General features: G+C 40.9%; 2 protein-coding genes and 1 long non-coding RNA gene across 16 annotated transcripts in view; 1 reads left to right on the top strand and 2 right to left on the bottom strand.

Annotated features, from left to right (window-relative positions):
- Positions 1 to 10,946, bottom strand: part of LOC140909169 (solute carrier family 22 member 2-like) — a 33,592-nt gene extending 22,646 nt beyond the window's left edge. For 5 of the 11 annotated variants that reach the window (XR_012158105.1, XR_012158111.1, XR_012158106.1 and 2 more), the window contains exons 1-2: positions 9,708 to 10,946; positions 1,580 to 1,683 (exon numbers count right to left, since the gene is read on the bottom strand). Coding sequence is in view for 3 of the 11 variants with exons in the window: in XM_073337837.1 (XP_073193938.1) it covers positions 1,580 to 1,683; positions 9,708 to 10,124 (521 nt within the window). In the remaining 8 variants the exon portion in view is untranslated. The remainder of the gene's footprint in view (positions 1 to 1,579; positions 1,684 to 9,707) is intronic. The other 6 variants (XR_012158112.1, XR_012158108.1, XM_073337837.1 and 3 more) reach the window with 2 other exon arrangements.
- On the top strand, positions 165 to 27,763 carry LOC140909171 (uncharacterized). 4 transcript variants are annotated; one of them, XR_012158115.1, is made up of 4 exons: positions 17,708 to 17,905; positions 20,556 to 20,667; positions 22,935 to 23,603; positions 27,186 to 27,763. It is a non-coding gene; the product is annotated as an uncharacterized lncRNA (long non-coding RNA). The 4 variants fall into 4 exon arrangements; XR_012158116.1 differs by having other exon boundaries at positions 20,556 to 23,067; positions 23,533 to 23,603; XR_012158114.1 differs by lacking the exon at positions 17,708 to 17,905 and adding an exon at positions 165 to 219 and having other exon boundaries at positions 20,556 to 23,603.
- The window catches only part of IGF2R (insulin like growth factor 2 receptor), an 89,803-nt gene continuing 75,220 nt past the window's right edge, over positions 13,188 to 27,770 (bottom strand). The window contains exons 41-48 of the mRNA XM_073337840.1: positions 26,478 to 26,614; positions 25,373 to 25,487; positions 23,195 to 23,341; positions 21,108 to 21,292; positions 17,674 to 17,860; positions 16,219 to 16,365; positions 15,362 to 15,431; positions 13,188 to 14,835 (exon numbers count right to left, since the gene is read on the bottom strand). Of these exons, the coding sequence (XP_073193941.1) occupies positions 14,419 to 14,835; positions 15,362 to 15,431; positions 16,219 to 16,365; positions 17,674 to 17,860; positions 21,108 to 21,292; positions 23,195 to 23,341; positions 25,373 to 25,487; positions 26,478 to 26,614 (1,405 nt within the window). The 3' untranslated portion in view covers positions 13,188 to 14,418. The remainder of the gene's footprint in view (positions 14,836 to 15,361; positions 15,432 to 16,218; positions 16,366 to 17,673; positions 17,861 to 21,107; positions 21,293 to 23,194; positions 23,342 to 25,372; positions 25,488 to 26,477; positions 26,615 to 27,770) is intronic.

The following is a 27,770-nucleotide window of genomic DNA, read 5'->3' as shown; positions in this document are numbered from 1 at the left end:
GCTATAAAATCCCTCCTGGCCAGAGGCAAAACCCTTTCACCTGTAAAGGGTTAAAAAGCTAAAGGTAACCTCGCTGGCACCTGACCCAAAATGACCAATGAGGGGACAAGATACTTTCAAATCTGGAGGGGGGCGGGGAAACAAAGGGTGCGTCTGTCTGTGTGATGCTTTTGCCAGGAACAGATCAGAAATGCAAGCCTTCCAACTCCTGTTAAGTTAGTAAGTAATCTAGCTAGAAAATGCGTTAGATTTTCTTTTGTTTAATGGCTGGTAAAATAAGCTGTGCTGGAGGGAATGTATATTCCTGTTTTTGTGTCTTTTTGTAACTTAAGGTTTTGCCTAGAGGGATTCTCTATGTTTTGAATCTGATTACCCTATAAGGTATTTACCATCCTGATTTTACAGAGGTGATTCTTTTACCTTTTCTTTAATTAAAATTCTTCTTTTAAGAACCTGATTGATTTTTCATTGTTCTTAAGATCCAAGGGTTTGGGTCTGTGTTCACCTGTACTAATTGGTGAGGATTTTTATCAAGCAAAGGGGGTGTAGGGCTTGGGGGGATATTTTGGAGGAAGATGTCTCCAAGCGGTCTCTTTCTCTGGTCTTTGTTTAAAATGCTTGGTGGTGGCAGCATACCGTTCAAGGACAAGGCAAAGTTTGTATCTTGGGGAAGTTTCTAACCTAAGCTGGTAAAAATAAGCTTAGGGTGTCTTTCATGCAGGTCCCCACATCTGTACCCTAGAGTTCAGAGTGGGGAAGGAACCTTGACAGGGCCCGATCCTGCAAACCATCCATGGTTAGATCTTTCATTGACATGAATTGAAGTTTCTCATGTAGAGAGAACTTACACGATGAGGCCTGTAGAGCTTGCAATGCAAAGCAATTTGGAGGGGGAACGAAGGGGAATACATTATTAGGAACGTGGACACAACTTTTTCCAGTGACTGGAAAAATGGTTCTAATGGTTTATAACACAATGTGCACTTCCTGTGCCCGGAGCCAGAATATATACACCCTGAATATATATACCCTTAATCTCAATGGGAGTCTACAATGACTTCATACCCTAGTTCTGAACATGGTGCTGCGGTTACGTAAATCACTTTTGTCTCATATTTGCATTGATATTGTATCTATTTGGCAATCTCCGACTATTATTTCTTGATAAGCAAACATTTGTCAAAAGGGAACAGGATGTTTTCATATCAAAATTGCAATTCATACCACAGAAAGACAGAATGACAGCTCCAACTCAGTTTTCTGGCTTTTGTTAACAATCAATATATTCATATAGGGTGTCTGGGTTTTTTGCACGTATCACCATAAAATATACTGAAAAAGCACATGAGCACTGCAGGGAGGGAGCTTGCGGGATCAGGAAAGATCTGCAGCTACAAGTAACTATAGACATCTCAGAGTCTGATATGTTTTTCTAAGACCGAGAGACTTAGAAGTGTTCATTCACTGAAAGGTGCATGAGCATGCTATTAGTCAGATGGATTTGCTTCTACATTTGTTTATTTTTAACTGCTAAACATTGATTAGGGATATCAACTATGTTTTAATATCCCACACATACCTGTCTGCTATGTAGCCGATGTATACCGATCCAAAAAAAAAGCCAGCATTCACACAGGACTGAAAGAGATCCACCTTCCAGGAGTCCTCACATACCAGGTTAAACTGAAGAGGCACATCACAGTTAGAAGGAAAACTCAGTGAATATATCCACTCCTTAAAACTAGAAACTGGTTGATACCAACAACCACTGTAGCCTTGCCTTATTAAAACAGCATTCTGTTCCAGGGTTGATCCTGCATTTTAAGAGTACCACCCAAAAGCCTCCACCAGGATTAGGACTCCTTTGTTCTAGGCACTGTATAACCATAGTTCATCACTATGGACTTGAACATCCTTGGACATAGACATGCAGGCAACTCTGGTCCCTTTGGCAGCTTCCACTGGGGGCTGGCAGCTACGGTCCCAGCCGCGATTCCTGCTTCTTCTCCAACTATAAATCAGTAGCCCTGGCTGCTCTAATAGGGGTCTCAAATTTTCTTTGCAATGAAGATTCTAGATGCCTATAACAAGCAGCAAACATCACGTGACCTCCGCTGGGCCATAGTCTGAGTGCAACTGCCTTGAAATACTGTGCACTCTGAGCAGAAACAGTTTGAATTTGCTGTAAGAAGCCCAAAAAGAGAGGTCCTCAGAGCTTGCTGGGCCTGAACACAAGGTCTTCAAGACACTGGGGGGGCTTTGGAGAGCTAAAGCAGGATTGTCCCTATGCAAGTGTTATCCAGAATCAACCCTGTTAGATATTGGCTACTCATCCTTGGGTTTTGTGCATAGTTTTAGAAAATGTTTCGTAAAGAAATATTGGTTGGGGGGGGCGTGAATGGGAGGTGTTAAAGGATGTAAATCTGTCTGTATATCCCTTTCCTTCCTGCTGGTGTTCGGTTAATTAAAGCTATGTATTTGTAATCCACACACCAAGATGTGTTTACTACTGTGCTGGTGTACTTCTGGCTATAGGGGTTACCACAGGACAAAGGCTGGTGCTTCCCCTGTGTTACCTTTACACTCTGTGATTTTTTTTCCATGTCCATTGCTGCACAGCCAAGTAAGGGCTGAAAGGAAGGAGCTAGGGCCTTTGTTGGAGGCCCACAGTTGCAACCACGCTGGAAGTTGTGGGCAGTGGTGGGGATCCTTATCCAAACCCTTTAAACAAAACTTCAGACTTGATCAAAAGACGTCTGCTCAACTGAGGTGCCCATTCTGACTCCGCAGCAGGGAGGCTCCCCCAGTGTGGTTGGCAGCAGGCCAGTTACCGAGATCCTACTGTTCTTTTCAAAGATATTTAAATAGAAGAATGTTTAAGGTAAAGAAAGTTACGATTAGCAAAAAAGTAGGTTTTCAAACAAAATTTTTGTCTGTTTCTCCATCTGTGAACAAGTGTTTGACTCAGCGCTGCAGGAGGCAATTAATCTAGTTCTTGCCAGTAGAGGCAATTCCAATGGAATAAAGCAAATATTGACAGTGCATCTTCCCCGGGGACCTCACTTCGCTTTAAAATTGACAGCAGAACTCATATGTGATGCAAGAGAGCTGACTCTGCAATAACATTGAGGCACCTGACTGCTCCAAATGCCTAACAGATACATAGGTAATCTGGGACAAAGTCTAACAGACCTATAATAATGATTGACAAGGAGCACAGGATTTTTAACTGAATTTTTGTTTACTTTTAAAAAAAAAAAAGCCTAGAAGTCAGAACTATCTGTGGAAATCTTTTATAATGCAGATTTACACAGTTATAGAAATGTTTTGACAGGCTCCCAAAAGCTATTCAATGCAAGATCTTTAACAAATTTAATGAAAGTAGAAGAGTGTTCCTCGTTCGGTCAAGATTTCCAAAAGCGATTGATCGTGGCGTCTCAGTTTGAGTCCCATCTTGAAATGCCTCAGAAAGCCCAATTTTCAAACAGTTGTGAGCACCCACTTTGAAAATGAGACACCTTTAAAGGTGCCATTGAGACACCCAGGATCAACAGTGACTTTTGTAAACCTTGGCTCACTGGACTTACATTTTTAGTTTGTCCTTCAGCTGCTGCTATATAGACAATACAAATAATTACAAGTTAACAAAAGGTCTGTTGCAGATGATAGCAAATATGAAGCTAAAATGCTCAGAAATTATTATTCATAAGAAAAGGAAGGCATAGAGAACCTGTCTGTGTGTACAGAGCTCTTCAACACAAGGGGCATTTGGGCCAAAATGTTCAGAATTGACTGTTGAACGTCACACACCCAAATCCACGTTTAGACACCTAAATAAGTGGTCCGATTTTCAGAAAAGCCAATCATCTGCAATGCCCATTGTCTTCGAACTAGGCATGCTAAGAGGCTTAACATGGGTCATTCCCTCACCAACATTACCTCCTGTCATTTGGATACTCGCATCCATCTCAATACAAAGATTTATCCTTAGAGCCACTTCATAGGCAATTTCACCTTCAGGTTCTCATGTGCTAAGCCAAAGCTGCAATGTTCGGGTTACAAACGCTACAAGGAATCTGCTTTTTAATTTTTTTTTTAAATAAAATAATGGAAAGCTTTTATTTTAGATGCTTTAAAAAAAAAAAAAAAGATATTTTGGGCTAAATTTGATCTGACAAGATCCCTTAAGACAATTTTCTTACTCTCTAAAAATTAACAATGAGGCTTCATGTTGAAACTTTTATCACTTAGCGTACACCTGTGAATGGGGTATTTTCACAAAACACATAATATTGCCCAATATGCACCTGTTATTTCTAAGGCTGTCAAGCAATTAAAAAAATGAATGGCGATTAATTGCGTGATTAAAAAAAATTGTGATTAATCGCACTGTTAAACAATAGAATACCATTTATTTAAATATTTTGGATGTTTTCTACATTTTCAAATATATTGATTTCAATTACAACACAGAATACAAAGTGTACAGTGCTCACTTTATTTTTGATTACAAGTATTTGCACTTAAAAAAATAGCATTTTTTAATTCACCTAATACAAGTACTGTAGTGCAGTCTCTTTATCATGAAAGTTGAACTTACAAATGTAGAATTATGTACCAAAAAAACTGCATTCAAAAGTAAAACAATAAAATTTTAGAGCCTGCAAGTCCACTCAGTCCTACTTCTTGTGCAGCCAAATCGCTCAGACAAACAAGGTTGGTTACATTTGCAGGAGATAATGCTGCCTGCTTCTTGTTTACAATGTCACCTGAAAGTGAGAACAGGCATTCTCATGGCACTGTTGTAGCCAGTGTCACAAGATATTTACATGCCACATGTGGTAAAGATTCATATGTTCCTTCATGCTTCAACCACCATTCCAGAAGAAATGCTGATGATGGGTTCTGCTTGATAACAATCCAAAGCAGTGCGGACTGATGCATCTTAATTTTCATCATCTGAGTCAGATCCCACCAGCAGAAGGTTGATTTTCTTTTTTGGTGATTCAGGTTCTGTAGTTTCCACATCAGAGTGTTGCTCTTTTAAGACTTCTGAAAGCATGCTCCATACCTCGTCCCTCTCAGATTTTGGAAGGCACTTCAGATTCTTAAACCCTGGGTCGAGTGCTTTAGCTATCTTTAGAAATCTCACATTGGTACCTTCTTTGTGTTTTGTGAAATCTGCAGTGAATGTGTTCTTAAAATGAATATGTGCTGGGTCATCATCTGAGACTGCTATAACATGAAATATATGGCAGAATGTGGGTAAAACAGAGCAGGGGACATACAATTCTCCCTGAAGGAGTACAGTGGGAAGTCCCAGAGCTCAGGCTGCAGCCTGAGCACAGAGGTCTACGCTGCCATTAAACAGCCTAGCAGCCTGAGCCCTGGGAGCCTGAATCAGCTGGCATGGGACAGCTGCAGGTTTTTATTTGTAGTGTAGACATACCTTGTGTGGTTGGTCAGACCAGCCCCCACATGGTGCTGCTGTGTCTATAGATTCTCTGGGTGCTCAATCTCCTGCAGAGGCACTAGGGGAAAGCTAACCAGGTTTTCCCAGAATGCACCAATGTGAACACAGTTAGACAGTGTGGATACATTACCTTGTCTGGCATGTGGTTATGTTGTGCCAAGAGTTTGTGTGGATACAACTCAGCCATGTTTGTCGTCTGATGAGAATGGCACAACCCAGTTTCTAAAACACTGTTGCATCTATGTGTGCAGGGCCTTAAATAAAGGATCCTCTCTAGAAACTGCTTCTATATGGGCCCTTGAGTTTGCTAATAGGAATGTGGAGAACCAGCAGGGCAGCATGGCTTGACGTGGGTCCCTGGGCCTGGCACCCAGTCAATGGGAATGTACAACAGCACTATCGCTCACTAAAATCAGTGGCAGTAATTGGGCTGGTTGGTGCCTGCTCCAGAGGAGGAGCATACAGATGGTGACTTCTGAGGGAAGCATCGTGGAAAAAGACAGCATGAGGAGCCCTGCGCAGCCCTAGCCACACTGAACCCCTGAATCTGAAAATGAGGGGAGCAACAAAAGCAGGAAGCAGAGAGAAAGGGAGGTGGAAAGAAAAACAGGACGGCACCAGGATGCTAGTGAGAAAGATAAGGGAAGGAGAGGGTCAGAGACTACAAGAAGTGCTGGATTTTGGGTGAAATATGAAGATGAGGTTGATTCTGCCTGTCCTTGGTGCAAGGGGTGAATGTCTCATAGGCAACAGCGACTTGGATCAACACGCTAGTTTTTGTCAAATTAAAAGCAGTTCCAATGTCCAAGCTGAACTGACGTATTGTACAGCAGTTAAAGTTTGTCTTGGTTGTAATAAGTGACTAGAGTTGTTCTTACTGGCATCTCCCATGAAAACAAAACCTTTAATGAACAAGGTTTTAGAACAATTTTTACAAGTAGAAAATGGAAATGATGTTTTCTTCAGTAAATTTACAAAATTGTTGTCAATGAAGTGGAATCTGAAGAAAACTTTACACAAAAGTGTGTGTATTCATATGAAGATAATTCCTTTAAGCACAGGAAAATTAGTGTCAGAAATCAAAAAGTATCCACAATTAAGATGTGGAGATTTTCTGAAAATCTAAAGGGAAGGAAGTTTCCAATAAAAAAAAAACAAACAAACAAAAAACCCCACAACCACAACTTTGTTTTCCCCCCTTATGGTTCATATGTTTTGTTGCTACAAAAATTGTATTTTTAAAACATTTTATCCCACTAAATCCAATTCTCCTCAAGTAGCTCAATCATTAGTCTAATCTAGACAGTAAATCCTTTTATTTTTTAGTTCGTTCATTCTTATCAATTGCACTTCAACAAGTGACGTTTTTCTTTGTAGCATTGTGCCCGCATCCCACCATCTGATCCCTGCACAGAGTCCCACTGCAGTCATAGGCACGGGAGCCCACTCACAAAGATCAGATTGCCATACTGGGATCAGAGTGAAGGACAACATATTGGCTGCCGTTACAAGGACTCTAAAGCACCACCTCTTCAATTTCAGCAAAGTAGGACATTTCCCTAACAGCAGTGACGACATGTTCACCTGCCTACCTGATGTAATGGGAATAGATGGCACAGCATTACAATAGCTTCAATTATTCCCCTCCAGCACCGCTCAGAGAGGGGTGCTGGGTAACTATTCCTCTTACCCATGGGACTCCACAATTCCCCCTTCTACATGAGACCACTTGGAGAGATGGCCATGGAGCCCTAACAATATCCCGATAACTCATTTTCCACTGACACGAACAATACCACACTACCAAGAGGTCAAAATGCCTATGAGATCAGTTCACGGGATGAAGGGCAGCTGCCTCAAACTCAGCCTGGGCAAAAGCAGAGTGTTACTGCTTGGAATGATGAAATGCCCAGAAGAACCATCCAAGGCCTTGTCTCTGGCCCACCCAATGGTCAAAGTGGCACAAAGCCTTGGGGTTCCATTTGGCTTATCAATGTGTGGATATGACCAAATAGCATCAGTGACAGAAGAAGCCTTCTTCCACTTCCAGCTCACAAGGACACTCCACCCTCTTTCTCCTGGACAAGGACCTGGCCACAATGATCCATCCATTTGTCACCTATAAGCGCCATCACTGTATGTGATGCTGAATGGGGAAACAATGCACAGGCCAAATTCAGCTACTTGCCTCCTCCACAGTTTAATGTGCTCATAGCAGCTAAATATGTACTCCAGTCCCTCCACTGACTCTGTCAAGGCTGATCTCCCACTCTGGCACTTCGAGTGCAGAAGGTGGGGGCGCGCAAGGATTCTAAAAATTAATACTGGCCACTCCAGGCTTGTATTAAACTCCCAAGGTGACAGCTTTTTCTGACCTTGGATGGGTAGATGCTGCCACCACCCAAGTGCAAAAACCCCTTTGAGAACCCAGGAAGGCGCACTTGGGAATTCTTTCCTGTGGGATACCCTCAAGCCCTTTCACAACTCCCCTCCAGAGAAGAGCTGAGAAAGAAAACAAAGGAAATCAGCTGTTGCCACCAGCTAATTAAACAAGATGTGCACAAACCTCTTAGGACACAAAATCCAATCCTGTTCTTAAAAAAGGTAAATTTTATTAAAACAAAAAGAAAACACATTTAAAAACTCAGGTTTTGTTAGATTTAAGAAACTCTCTTATAAAAATTAAACATCGAGAATAACCTTCTTGAGGTCCAGCTTAAAGGTTATAAGCAAAACAAAATTATTTGGGATTAGCACAGAGGAGTCCACAAGCCATAAAGAAATAAACAGAGATAAACCTAAACATGTCTTCCTAGACATTTCCTGATCTACTTACATATCTGGGGTTTCAACTGAGTAGTTTCTAGGTATGATTTGATGATTTTTCATACCTGGCCCAAGCTCTCACAGCATAGCTGTTCTGTCCCTTCTCTCCCAGAGAGCCACCACAGAGCAACAATGTGGAAGTTTTTTCCCAATTTTAAAAAGTTCTAGCCTTTCTATTGGCTCTTTTGGCCAGGTGCCCACTCCCTTCTTTTTAACCTATGCAGGGAGACTTTTTAACCCTTTACAGGTAAAGCAAGTAGAGAACAACTACTAAGAGGGATTTTATAGCTAATTGGCTGGCTGGGTGTCCATAAAAAAAAAGAGAGCTACCCCATTTATCACAGACTCCCAAACTGCTTCTGCTGCCAATTTAAAGCCTTGGCCCTGATCTTAAAAGCCACAAACAGATTAGATCCCAATTACATTAGAGACCGCATCTCCATCTAAGAAGTGCCTATGTGTGTTTTTAGGAGAGATCAATTATCCTGTAATTTTTCTTACATCGCCCTTCATGTGGGGGTGTAAATCTAGTTTCAACAATCTTCAGCTTTTATGATTTTTGTCAAATACTTGTATTGGTTCTCGCAATTGTACAAAATATTTTAGCTTAGTTTCGTCAAACTTAGTTTAATCCTGTTTATACAGGTTTTTCCTACCACTGCTGTGAAGTTAGGTTTAACAGCTGGGATATTACAAGTGGTGTTCAATTTTTTAAATATCTCTTGGAAGTAATGGTTATTTTCCAATATTTGACAACATTTTCAGCACATTGGAAATCCATGGATTCTTTTCTGTGATTTATTTCCAATTTGGTTGACTAATAAATGAGGTCTCTTTTAGTAGGATTGTGCATTATTTTTTTCCTATATGTAGCCATTTAATCTCATCATCTTTGATCCAACCTAATGAATTTAAAAGGTGTTTCACATTTGTCAAGGCTAACCCTTAAATTCTTTTTCCCCCTCAAAAGCTATAAGATGTAGGCCACAATCCTACAATGAGCACCGTGTGGGTGTAGGAATCCACTTGTGTGGAACTCACTGCACACGTCACATCTTATGTATTACTCTTGGTTTCCGTATCAAGTTTGAGATGCACGTATGCACTCTTCCATGGGAGTGCTCATGCAATTAAAGCTTTGCATAAGATTGTGCTCAATTTACACAAGGAACCATTTACCCTGGTTGAATGCAAGAGCCTATCAACACTGCAAACAATTCTGTTCAGCACTTCAGAACAGAAAATGAAATACATGTTATGCAATCAAACAGGCCGTAGTAGTCAATATATTTCATTATGAGGAGTCTCCTCTTTAATGAAAGCACTTCTGTTAAATTTAACCTTTGTCTGCCCTCAACTAGTTGATAACCCAGGGGATGGGGAGGAAGAGGAAAATATTCATTTGTACCTCAGTCACAATGGATGATCCTGAAGAACTGTAAACCCAGCCATCTTGACAGGGCGTGAGCGGGATACTGCTTCTGTTGCCATAAACAGTGAAGTTTTCTAAGGGGTTTATGCAGCCGAGGCCAGTTGTGTTCCAGTCCACGTTGTATCTCCTGCACTGACTAGAGAAAGACTCCCCATGTCTCTCCTGCTCTGGAACGGTGTAATTCAGCTCCTCTTCTAAACTCCAGCCACATCCGCTGCTCAACTCAGCAACTCCAGGGCTGAGACAGCGGTGTTTGGGAGTGAACCCCAGGAAAACGACACCCACGTAAATAGGGGCGAAGGCTGCAGACACGAAGCATAAGACAAAAGAGACTTGTTTCTGGAACAAGTCAAATTCCCCAATATGCTCTAGAATGTCATCTAAGTTTGGCATTTTTACATATGGCAACTCACTTACAGTAACTAACCTGGTTTCTCTTCCCAACACTGCTATATATTTTGTTGGCAGCGAAGCTGCTTAAGTAGCAATAAAACATTTGACCAAAAGTCAAAGAGCTACTTTATAAATTATTAAGCCGTGTATTGGCAGCTTTATTTTTTAAGTTAAATTTGACATCAAGCCTAGGCTCACCTGTGAACCATGGGGAATTGCTATTTGACCCCCATCAGCTCCCCTAGAATATTCTTCTTCTGATGGGCAGGAAGTGGGGTAGAGGGGCATGTTGTTTGCCCACAAACAACGTTAACAGGGCTAATAAAGTCACTTATTTGTCATTAATTACCCAAAACCTTAGTAAGGTACTTTGAGAGGTATCCTCCCCTAGCTGGTGCCTTATTACCTTGATTTAGGTAGGGTACTCAACAATATTTCTAGCTTAATACATTTATTAGCAAGAGTGTGAGAATGAAAAGTTTAGGGTTGCCATTGCTAGGCAACAAATTCTTTAGTGCCTGTCATGAACAGGCTTTGCAGGGGGTATTTAAAATGCGGTTCAATAGAGAGATGCTTTCAAGAAAAAAAAACAGCTCCCACCTTTGAAGCTGAGCTTTGTAGTGGAGAAGAAATATATGTTCTGAAAAGCTTTGTAGCCAGATGCCCATTTGTGTATTTACCCTCAGCAGGGGTTTCCCCATTCCTCTCTCTCCACTTCCTCACAGGACAGGTGCAGTGGGATTGCTGTCACAGGTGAGGATTTAGAAGGCAGGTATTTGCCTGTGGACTTGTCCTCCAGCACCTTCACAGGGTGGATCTGGATTGTGGATAGAACTTCTTTGCACAAGGCTTTAAAGATTTCAGGAAAAACCTTTGAAGCATTCCCCCCCCCCCCCCATGTCCTTCTCAAACCCTAAAGCTGAGAGCTCCCCTTCCTCAGTAGAATAGTTGTTTGAGTCAGAAGACAGAGATCTTAGGTTATTTGTCCCTATTCTCCACCTCCCCCCCCCTTCCCGCTCCAGCTTTTCTCTTTTGGGGGGTTTGGGCCTACTTCACAGGCATTCCTGCCCAGCTGTTGTCAGGAGTGGTCTTTTGCAGCTTGCTTTATGCAGAGCCTTGAGCCCTCTGGATACGTCTCCCTCAGGGTGGTTCCCTTCAGGTCCCACTTCCCCTACCCCAGGATCATTGCTGAACTCCTTGATTCAAACCAGGAAGGAGAGCTTGATATGAGCCCTGCCTCTCTCCCCAGGAAACTGGGGACCCATTTTAGGGCTTTGAGGCCCTAAGATGCCACAGGGATATGGTCTTCCTAATCCTGTTCTGTCCTGGGACTAACCCCTGGGGTTGGCTGAAGTTCTCTATTTGTGGAGTCTCTCCCCAATCTGCTTTGGGATCTCTTGATCAGGCTTTTCTGTGTTAGAGTCATGACTTCTTGGGGGCAACGGGACACTGAATATGCCTGTCCAACTCAGAGCCCCATGCCCTAGCAGTGCAAGGGTTGGCAGATGGAGAATGAGCAGGGCACATTCAGCCTCTGAAGAGCGCATAAAAGCTGCCTCACAGACAGAACACTGCTTAGATTTAGCTCAGTATTTGTAAAAGTTGCTCTGCCATGCCTGCAGGGGTCCGCGGAGCCTCACAGGGAGTAGCTGCAGCATTGGCTCCAGATAGCGGAGACCACTCCACTGCTCTTTACCAGATCCAGGAGAGGGAGAGGAGGAAGAAAGGCAGTAGCAAGCAGCTTTCCCAAAACCACACAAAAATAAAGGCTGGCAAAGAGGAGTCAGGAGCAAAGTGAACCGTGCTTGACTGTTGCTGTGGGCACATACGACCTGGCAGCAAGCTGAACAAGAGAGTGTGGCTAGCACAGGCTGTGCGAGAGCTTTCAGCTGCCTCCAAAACTGCAGAGAGGAGGGGAACAGGCCACATGGATCAGAATTGTGGAAAACGCTGAGCTACAGAACAGTTGGGTTTTTTAAGTCTACTCTTTTATTAAAAAAAAAACCCCACACCCAATACACCTATCCCAGCTAGAGAGTTTTCACCCCCAGAAGGGAGGAGACACTGCACGAAGTGCATTATGCATTTTACATGGAAGGCGCCCCAACTAAAGTTACAGGCATCAGTGTAAAATCCTAAAACAGAAATGCTCAATCCAGACCAAAAAAAAAAAAAAGGCACTCTAACTCCACTTCTCCAAGAGGTGGTTTTTGAAGTGACGCACAAGATGGAAGACCAATTCACTGCAGGAACTGTGCAGGGAGGGGCAGCAGCTTCTGGATTCATCATTAACCCAAACCCTTAACTCTTCTTTAGCTATGTGTTTAACAGTGTATTTCTAGAATTGACAGCTTAGAGTCTGAGGGCCTAGTTACTTATGCAGCTTTAAATAGGACTCACTTAATATTCACAGGTAAACTCTGATTAGTAGAGTCAGTCAGGTGGGATCATTAAAATGATTTAGTCTGACTTCCTGCATAACAGGCCATCCAGTAATTCATGCAGTCCAGCCCAACAACATGTGGTGGAACTAGAGAATACTTCTTTTAGAAATATCCAGTCTTGAAGACTGAATAATGGAAAATCCACCATCTCTCTTGGTAAAAATGTTCCAGTAGACTAACTACCTTGGCTGTTGGAAATGTGCATCTTATTTCCAGAATCTATTTCCTCCCAAGAATTGGCCTTACACCAATTTTATTTCTAGATATAAAAGTGTTGTTCAAGTTTGGAATGCTGACACTTTCTTATATTTAACACGGCTTTACAAAATACACCTAATGTTATGGTTTTATTTGTTACTCATAGTTCTCCATACAGAATCTAGGGGGAAACCAAGTCTGAAAAAGAAAATCCATTATTTGAAATTTGCTTATAAATTCAGATGTCTGTGGTGAGACATCTTAAGTTTCATCTTTAGCTTTGCAATCAGAAATGTTAACAGTTTCCAGCAGGAAATTTGGAAAGTGACTTTCAGGTTGTCAAACTACAATTTTTTTTAAAAAGTGTAAGCAAGAAAATTTCAGCTCTTATTTTAATACATATGGGAATCATTTGAAACATCCATTTCATTTATTTTATTGAAATTGCTGAATAGTTTATATTACACTAAATTTGATTCAAAATGGAAAACGTTTTATAAAATGAAGAAACCAGTGTTGAAACCAAATAAGCGAACCAAAAAGGTACAAGGAAGAGTTTCAAAAATTCTGACCAACACACACCTGTACATGTATATGAAACCATATTATCGCCCATAAGATAATTCAGAAAACACTGAGAGGAGTAGACTGCTACAGGAAGACTGACACCACCTCCATTAAGTTTGGCAACACTAATTCAGTGACCCTTGGCCCACCATATTTTATGCAGTTAGTACCAAAAACGATACCTGTTTTGCAAATTAAGGCTTCTCTAGGTCTTGGGCTTTTTAAGATGACAGAGTTGTGAATATGGCATTCTAGGAATTCTGCACCCATGACCTTGAACAATCCAATTATGTCTGGGCATGCATAAATTCTAGTCCCATCTGCACTCAAGGGTAATATTTGGGTGCTTGTCAGCTGTTTAAGTAAATACCGATGAAATATGTCATGTGACCAGTACCAAAAATATCATGCAAAGACCAACCACCATTTCAGACTAAAGCTAACAGAATTGTACCTCTCGGTAAATGGTTTTCAATCAATTAAGTGTTTAAATTAGAATGGAATATTCAAATTTACAGGATAAATTAGACCAGTTCCAACATTTACATCAAACCACCCCAAACAAAAAGTTACTTTTATTTTCCTTCTCATATGATAGGTGAATCTATAGAATAATACCCTGCCGGCAGGAAGAACACGTTGCTTTTATTCAGCAAACCTGAGTAGTGAGAGTCAATAAATACAAGGAGAGAATTAAAATGCTAGCAGTCAAATATCTTGAATCTCAAGTGACGGGAAAAATTCAGATTTAATCCTGTACTTTGAAACAATTTTGTAACATGTCGTGCCTGTGCTGAAGGTTTAAAAAGAGAAGATCCTGGGGAGAGGGGGAAAAAGAAGAGAGAGAGAGAAAACGAACACCAACATGACTCAGCCAACTGGATGCTGGAAGTCCAGTCATTACTGAACAGATCATTGTAAACAACCAGGATTGATCTTTTTTTTCCCTTCCCTTTTGAATGTTTTCTTGTTAAAGGCAAAATTCAGAAGAAATCTCAGGCTAAAGTCTTCATATTTGGTTGGAAGTGTTTTGTTGTCCCACTATATATATCTATATTTATTTAATTAGGCACAAGAGGGGCTATTTAAACATTCAACAAGTCCTCATCGCTATCATCGTGGAACGATAGGGTATTCGTAGAATTCTGTGTCTTCCGTTGGCCTGGGTTAGGTTTTGCTTTCCTTTCCTTCCCTCCATTCAGCAAGTTGGTCTTGGCATCACTTCCAAGGCTAAATGGCTTCTTTTGCTGGTGTCTGTTCTGGTCTGAGCCTCTGGATTGCACCCCTCTAGTTGACTGAATCTTCACATCTGGAATAGTTAGAACTTCATCCTCACTGTCCAGGTCATCCACGTGGAGAGATGTCAAGGCTTCTGATTTAACAGATGTGGTAGTGATGTGACCATTTTCTTGTCCTCCTTTTCCTGGTCTCTGATTTGGTGCTGCAATTTCCTCCATAAGCCACTCAGTTTCATTCTCGTTAGCTTCTTCTTCAGTGTTTATCTAGAGTATGAAGACGGTAAAGTTACTAAATAATATTCAATAGGCTCTCAAGCACCCTTTATAGTCTCCCAAAATCCATCACCTGAGAACCACCAACAGCTCCGTCCTGCACTTTGATTTACCATCTTCCACTGATAAGCAAATAGCACAAAATACAGTGTTAGTGCACTAATACTACTTTGATCTCTCTATGCTGCCTTTTACATGCTGAGCGCACTGCCATTTTAGTCATCTTCTCTGGCTCTGTGCTTTCCCAGTCTGCCTTCTATTTGTTGGTCACTCCTCAGCATTTCCCTTAAACCTCCTCCTGTCCCCCGATTTGTGGGGACTGAAACTGTTCTGTTCTTTCCCTCCATCTACTTCCAGATTTAGTCTCAGCCAGCCAACTAGCTCACCTATAGTCACAGAGTTAGTTTAAATTCATTTAAAGTAATTGTAAGTAGAAGCAGCTACATATTACTGGTCTGTTTTTTAAATGATTTTCCAGAACCTCAAAGGTCATCACAACTATAAGTAGTACAATTACCTTTGTATATTTATAGGAAACGTTTGATGTTCTTCTGCAGCAGTTGGTTATCTTGTGTATCACAGTTTCTCTAAAACAAAAAATGAAAAAAAAAAAAGTGTTTATCTTACAGTATTAGATCCCTATTTATCCTTCTGGAGAAAAACCAGTGATCAGCAATACCAAAACCCTTAATTTTCACTCTCTTCTGCCAGTCTTGGGAAATCTGCTCAGTTTCCAGTCAAGACAAGAGATCCAATACTCTTCTCACATACACCTTTCCAAGTCCATTAATTGAATGGGGTACACTAGTTTATCAGGGAAAGATTTGGTCCAAGACTATTCTAATTGCTAGCACTAAAGACTCAATTCTAGTATCTGTAGTCAATCACACCACTCCCTCTCTACATCTTGTCACCAATAAATGTTCTGGAACTCCTCTGCCTTCTCAAATCTAACAAAATTGCTAGCAGAACATTCACCTGGGGAAGAGCAAACTACATTTACTCTGCAGTGCTGAACATCATGTTAATCATGATAGCATTAACTTTTGTATTTGTTCTCTGCTGTATCTATTGGGTCAAGCTGAACCAGGGGAAACGCTTGAGTTTACGCTTAGAGACACCATCAACTTCAAAAGAAGTCAATTGCCTGAGTCTTCCATTACTCCATTATTGTTACACGTAACACTTAAGAGTACAATAACTGAACAGATTAGTCAGCCAATTTCTCCCATTTGTGTGGGTCTTTCATACCTGTAAGTACTTTTAATGCATTCTGAGAAACTGATTAGTTTTCAAGTGGATGCCATTCCTTTAACTGAAATCACCTTACATAACACAAGGAAACAATTTTCCCATTAGCCTCCCTTATCTTACCTCCTCTCTTTTTTGTAAAGCAACAAGATCAACAGACACGCTGTGAGAACCACCAGGAGGACACTCAGCACAGCCCCAACAGCTTGGCTTCTTCCCGAAAGGCCTTTGAAAATTTGCACTCCCTGGCCCTCTTTGCTCTCAGAACTTCTGTAGGCAGCATAGGAGACATGGTTAAGAGGACACTGCCTGCTTGTGTATAACAGTCTGAGGAAATGCTGATTAGAAACAGTGGATCAAACAAATTCAGTACAAGATGTAATGCCAGCTCTTGTTGGACTCTTATATAGCAGCTTCTTCAAAGGGAGAAGGTTTAGTGCATTTCTGTTTAATACACAAGTGATCTAGTTTATTCTAAACCAAAGAAATAGGAAGAAGGTGGTCACTTGGGTCTGCAACCAAATACAGAATTATTGTTTAAAAGGACAGTTTTGTCAACATTACACATTCGCATGTAGTTATTAACAAGTAGAATTCTCAGTAACAGTTTTAAATATTTAAGGAACAAAAAAGCTGAACCCCAAACCAACATAGGATCTAGCTATGAATCCACAGCACCCCAATCCTGTGGAACCCTGGAAATTCTATAGAACTGAGCCTGCACCATAGCAAGTTATAGCAGGTGAACACAACAATGCGTCTTACAACAAGCTGCAACATAGCACCCAGATGCAGCTACACATCTTACCTTTGAGACCACGATCTATTGTGCCCATCAGTATTGTTTTATTGTTACCTTGTGCTCTCCCATCTGTCTGTTGGATCTGTTGGATCATCCACTTGTTGGATCTTGTCTTATACTTAGATTGTAAGCTCTTTGAGGCATAGACCATCTTTTTGTTATGTTTGTACAATATCCAGCATAACTAGGCCCTGGTCTGTGACTGATAGTCCTAGGCACTACCGCAGTACAAATAAATGTTGTCCACTCCAGCAGAGAAAGTTCTGGCATAAAGTGGGCAGGTAAAGGTGACAACCATTTGCAGTGTGGAAGAAACCTAGCTATTCATTTGCACACACTGAATAAACGACTATGGAGGAGCTCTCTTCCCCCCCCCCCTTTTTTTAAAGTTAAAAAAGACAGTTTAATGGGACATATGCCTTAGGCTACTCCTCTCAGTAACCAGAAAACAAACTGAGTGAATGGGGAGAAGTACATTTTAATTGAGGTCTCTTTTCAATTTGTTTCAGTGCAAATATTAAACAATCTAGACCTAAAATAATCTTAAGTACAAGATAAACATTTAGCTGGCAAGTGGAATCAGTGTTCCTCCATTAAGCCTTGAAACTGCATCCACTCACTCCTCTCACAAGCATTAGATGCTCCTTTTACTAGATTCTTAGCTGTCTCTTCCTTGCCACAACTATTGTGGATAATGCTGGAAGGCAAAAGAACCTTCTAGTAGATAAACTGCTAACAAGAACTGCATGTTACTTTGGGAGAATGAAGTTACTTACCCTAATGGACAGACTGCAGATGTGTACCAGGTAAACAAGTATTGGCAGTCTGCGGTCTCATGAAGGAATTCTGGGATGCCTTCCTTTGCTTGTAAACTGCAGTGGAATAAAATTGTTGAAGAGGCGAACTTTGATTTATCTTTACCACAGGCTGAACGAGATGAAAACATAACATCCAAGTCATCATCTACAAAGAAGAAAAGTGAAAAAGATTTTATAAAATACTCCACAGGTACTAGGTCTTTACAAATGGTCTATTAAATGTGCTACATTTTTACTGAGGAGAGAGCAAGAGAAAATGTATTCCTTCAGAATGTCTGTCTAAATTTACTTCTGCAATGTTTAGGTTATGATTACTCATAGCATCCCTTTGAGAAAAAAAGTGTTACACTCAGGCTATCAGGCAGGAATATATATATTAGAGAACCCTTCTAGAATTACTAATATTTTGCCTACTTTTTCCCCAAAAACTCCTAACTGGGAGTTAGAAGTTCATTTAGTGTTATACGCCTTATGTTCATCCAACAAATATTAAATCCAATATGCAATTTGATAACGTTTTTCTGAATTCTGGAGAACATGAAACAATTCTCACCAATGACATCCACTGAGTGCTATCTGCTATTCGAGGTTTTGGGAAAGCATGGATATAAATCTCTGTTGGAATGGAAGGAGGGTTTTTAGTTAGAGGGGGGAGGAGCAGGAGGCGGCGGAGGATCAGCAAATCAGGCCTTATTTTCATGCAGTGATGCACAAGGCCCAATGCTTACTTCAGCAAGCATTTCTTGCTTGTGTGAGCACAAATCAGGATTTAGGCATGCACATCTAGAGGCAACCAATACTCAAGTATTCTATGGGTATGTCTACACTACGAAATTAGGTCAAATTTATAGAAGTTGGTTTTTTAGAAATCTGTTTTATATATTCGAGTGTGTGTCCCCACAGAAAATGCTCTAAGTGCATTAACTCGGCGGAGTGCTTCCACAGTACCGAGGCTAGAGTCGACTTCCCGAGTGTTGCACTGTGGGTAGCTATCCCACAGTTCCCGCAGTCTCCGCTGCCCATTGGAATTCTGGGTTGAGATCCCAATGCCTGATGGGGCTAAAACATTGTCACGGGTGGTTCTGGGTACATATCGTCAGGCTCCTGTTCCCTCCCTCCCTCCGTGAAAGCAAGGGCAGACAATCGTTTCGCGCCTTTTTTCCTGAGTTACCTGTGCAGACGTCATACCACGGCGAGCATGGAGCCTGCTCAGCTCACTGTCTGCTGTCGTATGTCTCCTGGGTGCTGGCAGACACGGTACCGCATTGCTACACAGCAACAGCAACCCATTGACTTGGGGCAGCAGACAGTGCAACAGGACTGGTAACAGTCATCGTCATGTCTGAGGTGCTCCCGGTCACCTGTGTGAGGTCGATCAGGAGCGCCTGGGCAGGCATGAGCGCAGGGACTAAATTTGGAGTGACTTGATCAAGTCACTCTTTAGTCCTGCAGTCAGTCCTATTGAACCATCTTATGGTGAGCAGGCAGGTGATACGGATTGCTAGCAGTCCTACTGCATCATCTTTTGCCGGGCAGGCAAGAGATTAGGATGGCTAGCAGTCCTATTGTACCATCTTCTGCTGAGCAGCCATGAGATGTGGATGGCATGCAGTCCTTCTGCACTGTCTGCTGCCAGCCAAAGATGTTTTAATACACTCCATCTATCTTTTACAAGAAATAGACCAGATTTGTTTTATACACATTTGCAAACCCCCCCACCCCCCATCTAGGGGACTCATTCCTCTAGGTCACACTGCAGTCACTCACAGAGAAGGTGCAGCAAGGTAAATCTAGCCATGTATCAATCAGAGGCCAGACGAACCTCCTTGTTCCAATAAGAATAACTTAGGTGCACCATTTCTTATTGGAACCCTCCGTGAAGTCCTGCCTGAAATACTCTGATGTAAAGCCACCCCCTTTGTTGATTTTAGCTCCCTGTAAGCCAACCCTGTAAGCCGTGTCGTCAGTTGCCCCTCCCTGCTTCAGAACAACGGCAAACAAACAATCGTGCATCTGAGTTGAGAGTGCTGTCCAGAGCAGTCACAATGGAGCACTCTGGGATAGCTCCCGGAGGCCAATACCGTCAAATTGTGTCCACAGTACCCCAAATCCGACCCGGCAAGGCCGATTTAAGCACTAATCCACTTGTCAGGGGTGGAGTAAGGAAATAGATTTTAAGAGCCCTTTAAGTCGAAATAAAGGGCTTCATTGTGTGGACAGGTGCAGGTTTACATCGATTTAAAGCTGCTAAATTCGACCTAAAGTCCTAGTGTAGACCAGGGCTATGTGTTAGAATACCTGGGGGGGGGGGGGGGGCGGGGATCAAGCCCTCAATATCTGTTGTTGTATTCCTTGAATTCCGGTCAGCAAAAGCACTACAGAAAAAAATGTTGCATAACACTGGGTGTAAAGATTAAGGCCAAGAATTTTTTAGAGCCAGTTATGATTTTTGGGTGCTCAACTTGACATCTTGAAGGGGAAGGTGATTTTCGTAAAATACTGAGCACATGCCCTCTGAAAAGTCAAGCTCCTTGAAGGTCTTGACCAAAGTATGGGTCACTTTTGAAAGTTTTGATCAAAGGCTCTGCTCCCAGTTTCAAACTCCAACGTAAATCCTGAGACTAAGATACTGCAAGACAACTCCAGCAAGATCTCAAACACACCTCATGTGTTAAAGACGGATGGATGGTTATTCTGTCACCCCTGGTATTCTAAAGCAGAAGTACAGGTTCTCTCTTTTGCGCAGTGTAAGTGGTGGTGCACTCTTGACTGCCAGCAATCCACAATGTAAAGAGAGATTTAGTAAGCAGTGATACTAATAACTGTCTCCATGAAAACAGGGAGTCTCTGTATTGGTATTGTGTCCAGCGTGTCATGGCCCGTTTGGCAGCATTGACTAATAGAGGTGGTCTTGGAGCCAGGAGAGAGACATTCACTTGAATACTATTTCAGGCAAGTTTTGTATCTGCAGGGGATGTGAAGGGTCCGGCCATAACGAACACTAAGTTTTATATGCAATGCTTTATGCTGCAGAGCTCACCTGAGCTGTATTAAACCCTTTTCTGGGCTCACAGACACAGTACAATCTATTGCTTATAGAGCATACATGCAAATGGGGATGGGGAGGAGAAGAGAAGCGTCTTGTTTTCCCCATCACTCCACCAATATTTTTTTCCTATAAGGAAAGTCAGTCATTTCTGCCTCCGTTATGCCACTCCTGCACTTAAATTGACAAACAGGAGATGGAAAGATTGAAGCCAGGAAGATAAATTCCAGCAGCCTTAACAGGAATATACTAGTACAAACAATAGTAAAAGCAGAAGTCTCACATTCTAGGAAGTGTCTACACTTGAAACCTTTCTGTGAGTTAGTTCTAGTCAGTGAGGACTTACCTTGAACATAATATTTAGCTTTAGCAGAAGAGCCAACTTTCCTAACATAGGTACTTGTAGTTTTAATCTGGCATACGTTGGCTCCAGAGCACTGTGGGTGTGCAGAGTCTGTTATACCAGAAAGTTGGATTTTATACACGTATTTGTCACCATTTGTCCGTATATCACCAGATGCGGTGTATAATCTGAAAGCAAAAGCAACTTTACTACAAAGTCCAAATTTCTCAATTATGGGCAAGAACAAATATTGCAACAGCAGCAGCAACCGGATTTTAACAGATTTCCAAGCACATTTCTTATATTCTACAGTCAGAAAGGACAGATATTGGAAAAAGTGTTCAACCCTTGGTACCTACAAATTCGCTCCCAAATCCATATGTAGGCACCAAAAGGTAAATTGCCTGATTTTCAAAAGATACTGAACACCTGCAGCTGCCATTGGCTTCAGTGGGATTTATGGGTGATCAGACCACTTATTTTGAGGCCTAACTATGGATTTAGGAGCATAAGTGGGCTGGGCTGAAGTGTTGGTCATAAAATCCTGCATTCTGCCTGATCAGTAACTGCGGTAATATCCTCGCACTACTGACACCAATCCAGGACGTCCAAGAGTAATGGCTACCAACCACTTGTAATGCATAAATTTTATAGTTGTATCTACTGACATTACTGGAGAGTGTTCAAGTTTTGAGGTTTTTTAAAAAGGTGTTTGTTCCAGTACTCCTCTCCATTCTCAAGATTGATTTTTGAACAAGCCCACGCCCAGTTACCTTTCCAAGTCTGCTTTGGAATAAGGAACTATTTCCTACCTGTCTGTTCCCCGCCCTGCCTTACTCAATGACATTAGGCAGTAGAAACCACTGAACATGGCAGGGCTGCCATGTGAATAGCTATACCAGTGCTTTTGCATGGCTATACCACTCGTACTCTCTTTAGTGCGCGTTGGTGGTCTGTGACTCGGAGAAGCAATGCTTCTTGGACTGCCTTGCTTTCCCAACACACCCTCAAATTATGAGGCTATATATCTATATATCCATGCCACACACCCTGCATTGTTTACTTCATTGCATTTTTTGAGCATGTTGTAAATCTGCTCTAATCAGTTGCTTCTGTAGTTCTACTTTTTTTTTTTTAAATATATATTGGGGGAAGGGATAGCTCAGTGGTTTGAGAATTGGCCTGCTAAACCCAGGGTTGTGAGTTCAATCCTGGAGGGGGCCATTTAGGGATCTGGGGCAAAAATTGGGGATTGGTCCTGCTTTGAGCAGGGGGTTGGACTAGATGATCTCCTGAGGTCCCTTCCAACCCTGATATTCTATGACACACACACTCTAGAGTCAGTCTTGAGGTCTAACATTCCTCCCTTCCCTGAGCCTCCTGTTGCTTTTAAGGTTTCCCATTTCAACCAACGACTCAATATTATACCTCTCCATGGTTAAAGCTTTGCACTATGGCCACCAAACTTCCTGCCTCAGCACTTGCAAGCAATTCTCCCTTACTGGCAATTTTTAAATCAAGTTTGGATGTCTTTCTAAAAAATCCACTGTAGGAATTATTTTGGGGAAATTCTACAGCCTGTGCTCTGCAGGAGGTCAGACCACCATCTGCACAATGGTCTTTTCTGGCCTGGGAAGCTGTGAATGTATCATTACTGGAGTACAAAAGAGGTGCTACATAAAAACCAAAGTCACCATAATGATTGAGTAAGAGTCTGACAGTGGCCGAAGGAATAAACACTGGGCAAGATCAGGGGGTTGTTGTCTCTTTATCTTCTTGAGAGAGAGTTCTGCACACACTAGATGAACTCTGATATCCGGTTTTAAAAAGGGCCTGACCCTGAGGGCTCCTGAACACCTTGAGATTCACAGAACACCCTCAACCCTCATTGACTTCAGCAGGAAGAGAAAGCACTCAGCATGTTCCAGGATCAGGCCCCGAGTCAGTAGTTCGCGCACAACTGGTGAGTTACAGAAAGTTCATTAGCATGTGTGCTCCAAAGCCAGGCACATCCAAGACAGCCCATGGCAGTCAAAGTGGTGTGGTTTCATTAGCCAAATTCAGTACACTAGGAACAAGCATTTACTTACGTGTAATAAAGGTCACCCAGGCTGAAATTGTTCCCCGTTGTAGGATTAATAACCATCCCATTCACTATCTCCACTTCTTGCTGCTTCACAGCACAAGCTGCTCGAGTTCCCCATGTGATGTAGTATGTACAGTTTTCTTCATCAATCCTATCGAACACATAGGAAAGTAGAAACAAGTCTCATTTGAGTGATGTGCTTGCTAGTCCGAAAAGAATATAACTCACAGGGGGAAAGAAGGAGGGGAAGATACTCATGACTTTCAACATGGTGTAGCCTATTGGTTCAGCAGGTAGAAACTTAATATCTGTGCTTATTTCTTGCATAAACTGATGACCAAGATCAAGATCACTGTTCTACCAGCCTTACTGAACTGCTTCCTAAGTCAATGCATTCAGAAGTCCAACAACAGGTAATTACAGATTTTAAAAAGTGTAAAAAATAAATAAATAAAAATCAGAAAAACAGCTGCGTAAAGTTCCCAATGGCACATGCTGCATTTGAGATTTAAAGAAAAGAATAAGTCAAACTAATCAATAGCCTTGTTTGCTTTGGAAGGTTCACATTTTGCATATCACTGATCTTGGACAACAAACATGGCTGGTCAAGTTCCAGTCCCCGGCACCTGTGCTCAGTTTTCCTATAGCTACAGGGGAACATTTAATTCCCAGACAGAGCTGGGCCGTAAAGTTTGGCTCCAAACAAAATCAGTGCTCAGCGGAGGTGTTCAGAGATTATGGCTCTCATTAAATGAGAGCTTTTATACATAGAGTTTTGTCAGCTTTTACCATTGCACACACAAAACACATTTTAAAGTTAAAGTAACAGATTAAAATCATTTAAGAAATCTGCAGTTAGGCACCACTCTCTCTCCAAAACCTCTTTGGTAACATCAATAGCTAAAAATACTTGAGACGGATATAATTTGAAAAAATCTAGAGAAAAAAACATTGAACAAATAACGGATATACTGTAGCCACATCCACCTCAACAACAACGGATTCTCTCCTGTTATGCTATCACATCTTTATTAGTTTGAAGGGAATGCCAAGATTTTAGCCCACACAAGCTAAAATAAATACTGAATAGAATTGCTGTTTATGAAAATGAACAAGTGGAAAGAGTCCAAAAGCCTCCAATTTCGTGTAAACAGATTGAGAATGTGTTCTGCGCAATTACACACATTGAAGTCTGTCCGATTCTTAAATGGCTTTCTAGAGACTAAGGGGAAAAAAAATCAGGCTATACATTTGCTATTCCGGGGCAACCATCCAGTTCCTTTACTTGGAATTTACAGATCACTGACCAGAAGCACAAAGTTCACGTTTATTAAGAACTTTCTGCATTTACTTTTAAGAACATGTGAATACAGCAGGCAGCTGTTTGTCCCATTGCTAGCAATTTTTCCGCTAGCATCCTCACATGTGTCACCATTGTTTTTGCTCTCCACAAGGTGCTAATGCCAGAGAACAAATGCGGAGGATCAAAACAAAAAGAGGGATGCCAGCTAAGCTTTTCAAGCAGAATAGAAAATATATAGTTACAGATTGGGAGAGAGGTTTGGTAATTGGGCTGAAAATTGATTTAACTGGCAAAATTTCTAAAACTTGGCACCTAAATCCTTATTTAGGCAAAAAAGTTTGGAAGTCTATTTTGTTCAATTTTTTTTTTATTTGAGAGTAACTGACACTATTTTGAGGTATGAACAGAAACTGCAAGTTAGAACCTATGGCTCAGATTCCCAGCACGACCATTGACTCACAGTATTACCTTGGTCAAATAACCTGCGCCGAGATTTTTGAAGGTATGTAGGCACTGTTCCACCTCAATTATACATTGCCAACACTAAGTCACTTTTGAAAATGAGACTTAGGCATTGAAACACTGAGTGAAGTAATACCTGTAAAAATCTGGGTCTTAACCCCTCCATAAAATGGGCACAGTACCAACCTCACTAAAGTGAGGGAGACTATGTTCCTAAATCACTTAGAGATTCTTGGATGAAAGGTGCTATAGGACAGCAAAGTTAACATTCTAAGTTCTTATGCCAAGAATTTGGTTTTCGTGCATTTAGTATTGCATCCTTACAGCACAATGAAGCTGTTTCCACTACCTCTCTATCTTTCTGATCGACTGAACCAAGGAGGTCTAGGTAATATAATCAGAAGTCTCATTACTCACCTATGTAGCATGGGCTCACCAACTGTTTTTGCACATTTCAGTTCTATAATAGTTGTTGCTTTCTTGTTTTTTCTACATTCATGTCCACCTGAGTAACTAACAAGGACTTTATCATCTGAAAAAACAATCATTGAGAGACTCAGTTCTTTGTGTTCTGTAATCCTTTAAATAAAACTTTGCTTGTGACTGTGGTTATAAAAGACTACTGCAATTTTAGGATTACAATCTAAATACCTAATCCCAGCGTTTTGATGGGCCCAGAGGTCAAATTACATCTTGTTACATCAGTACAAAAGCTAAAATTTAAATCCTTCCAACCGTCCTTACCAAACAGTTTCCACCACACTCCCTCAAAAGAAAAACTTCAGGTACAAATTTGTTCTGTCCTTTAAGGTTACTGATAATTTGCCTAGATAGTTCCATTTTACAATTTTAATATATCCCACATTCTCAAATAACGAATGAAAAACCCACGTTTGCAAGTAAGGCTAAGAGTATACGTGCATGAATTTTTTCCTCTTATTGGTTAGATTTCTTTCCAATCTTTAAAACACACAAGAGATTTAAAAGTTAGCTGCAGGTGCACTTTTGGAAGACAAGAGGAAAGATTCTTCTTTAAACCAAAGCATTGCAGCAGAGTAATTTTTCTTGCATTTTCTAAAACTGTCACTATCTCGTTTCCTTTAACTAGGATTTTAAACAAGAATCCTTGTTTAAAAAAGCAACACCTACATACATTCTGTTAAAGTGAGCAAAGCACTTGGACATGTCCCACTGCTGGATTCTTGATAGCAAAGTTGGGATTTCTCCTAAATAAAAAATGGCGTCAGAGAAGCTCAGCTATAACTAATTTTACTTCCTTTGGCCACTATCATAGCCTACATGTTACTCTGTTTTCGATGGAATTCTGGAAGAGTTTTTAAAAGCATGTGTCATTAATAAACTATTACTGCCATTTAAGATAAAAAGCTTAATTAACATGCAACAGATGTATTTACTGAAGCCTTTATGCAAGAGAGTTTCAGCATCACCACTAGATCCTCCCTATAAAAATACTGATTTTGCAGCTGTCTATTGAAATAAGAATTCAAAAGGATTATTGAACCTGTCACATCCAGCTTCTGCGTATGTACAACTCCCAGAACCCGAACATCTCCATTTCGGCTTTTGCTGCAAATAGCAGCTCTTTCAGGGCAGCCTGTGGGTCCATTGTTTACTCTCCGACACAGATTCATGTAATACCTATCATAGGAGAAAAGAAAAATATATATATTTATACTGAATGAACAGGCACAAGGAAAGGATAAAGCATCATGAAATATTCTATATTCAGAAATGTTGATTGTTGCTTAGTTTACATGAGAACTCAGTGGTTATTTTTACACGCTTCATTACCATAAGAGCTATCTGAATCCATTCGGGCAAACACAGAATGAGCCCCAAATGGCAGATTTTTTGCTTGCATTTCCAAATCAACTGATCTGATTCTTATTTTAAGATTTGTGTGCGCGTCATTCACCGTTCTCTAACATGAATTTACTAGATCAATTTTACACTCATGTCAAGCTATATTTAGAAGAAAATTGGAGTTCCATTAAACACAGAGAGAGCATCATGAAATTGTTAGTTTAACAGTACCTTAAAAGTACTGGATTCATAAAGCCACACGTTTATAAAAAATGTGTTTTGCATTAAAATTGATTAAACAAAAGTATTAATTGTAGTTAATCGAAAAGATGGTTTCTGGTAACAATGTTTTTCAACTTTTTAGAACTTGTACATCTCATCCTCTCCACTTTTACTTTATTCATAGAATGGAAAAGCAAAACAAAGTTCCAGCTTTCTCAGCTCAAGTTGGAAAAGTAAACACCAGCATTGACTCCACTGTCAAGACAAAGTAGCAGATGTATGGCCTGCCCTAAATAGGTCATATTTATAAAACTTGATTTGACCTCAAAAAGCTAAACAGATTAAGAAAAAAGATATTCCCTTAAACTCATTAAAGGGAGTATTCACCAATGCTATTTTTTATTATTTTCAATATTTTTTTAAAATCTGATGTTTATTTTAAGATGCCATCATTTTTAATCCTCCCTTGTGCAAAGATACCCATTTGTGAAGAATGACTTTTCCCAGTTAGTTGGATAAGCAGCACCTTTCATTACAGCTTTCAATTTCCCAAATGCTAAAATGCACAGGAAAATTCATGAAAGGCTGTGATTTGGAGAAAAGCTCTAAGTCAAACCAACTACCAAATGTAGACTATCAAATACTGAAAAACCAACACACACCTCTCCATACAACTCAATCTCAATCCATCGATGCATAAACTGCTGTGTAAAAAGCATCAAAATCATCTGAGAAAAAACAAAGAAACAAACAAAAAAACAACCATCAC

Source organism: Lepidochelys kempii, chromosome 3, assembly GCF_965140265.1.
Source record: "Lepidochelys kempii isolate rLepKem1 chromosome 3, rLepKem1.hap2, whole genome shotgun sequence".
Lineage (NCBI taxonomy): Eukaryota > Metazoa > Chordata > Testudines > Cheloniidae > Lepidochelys > Lepidochelys kempii.
This window is presented reverse-complemented; position numbering and strand designations above follow the sequence as displayed.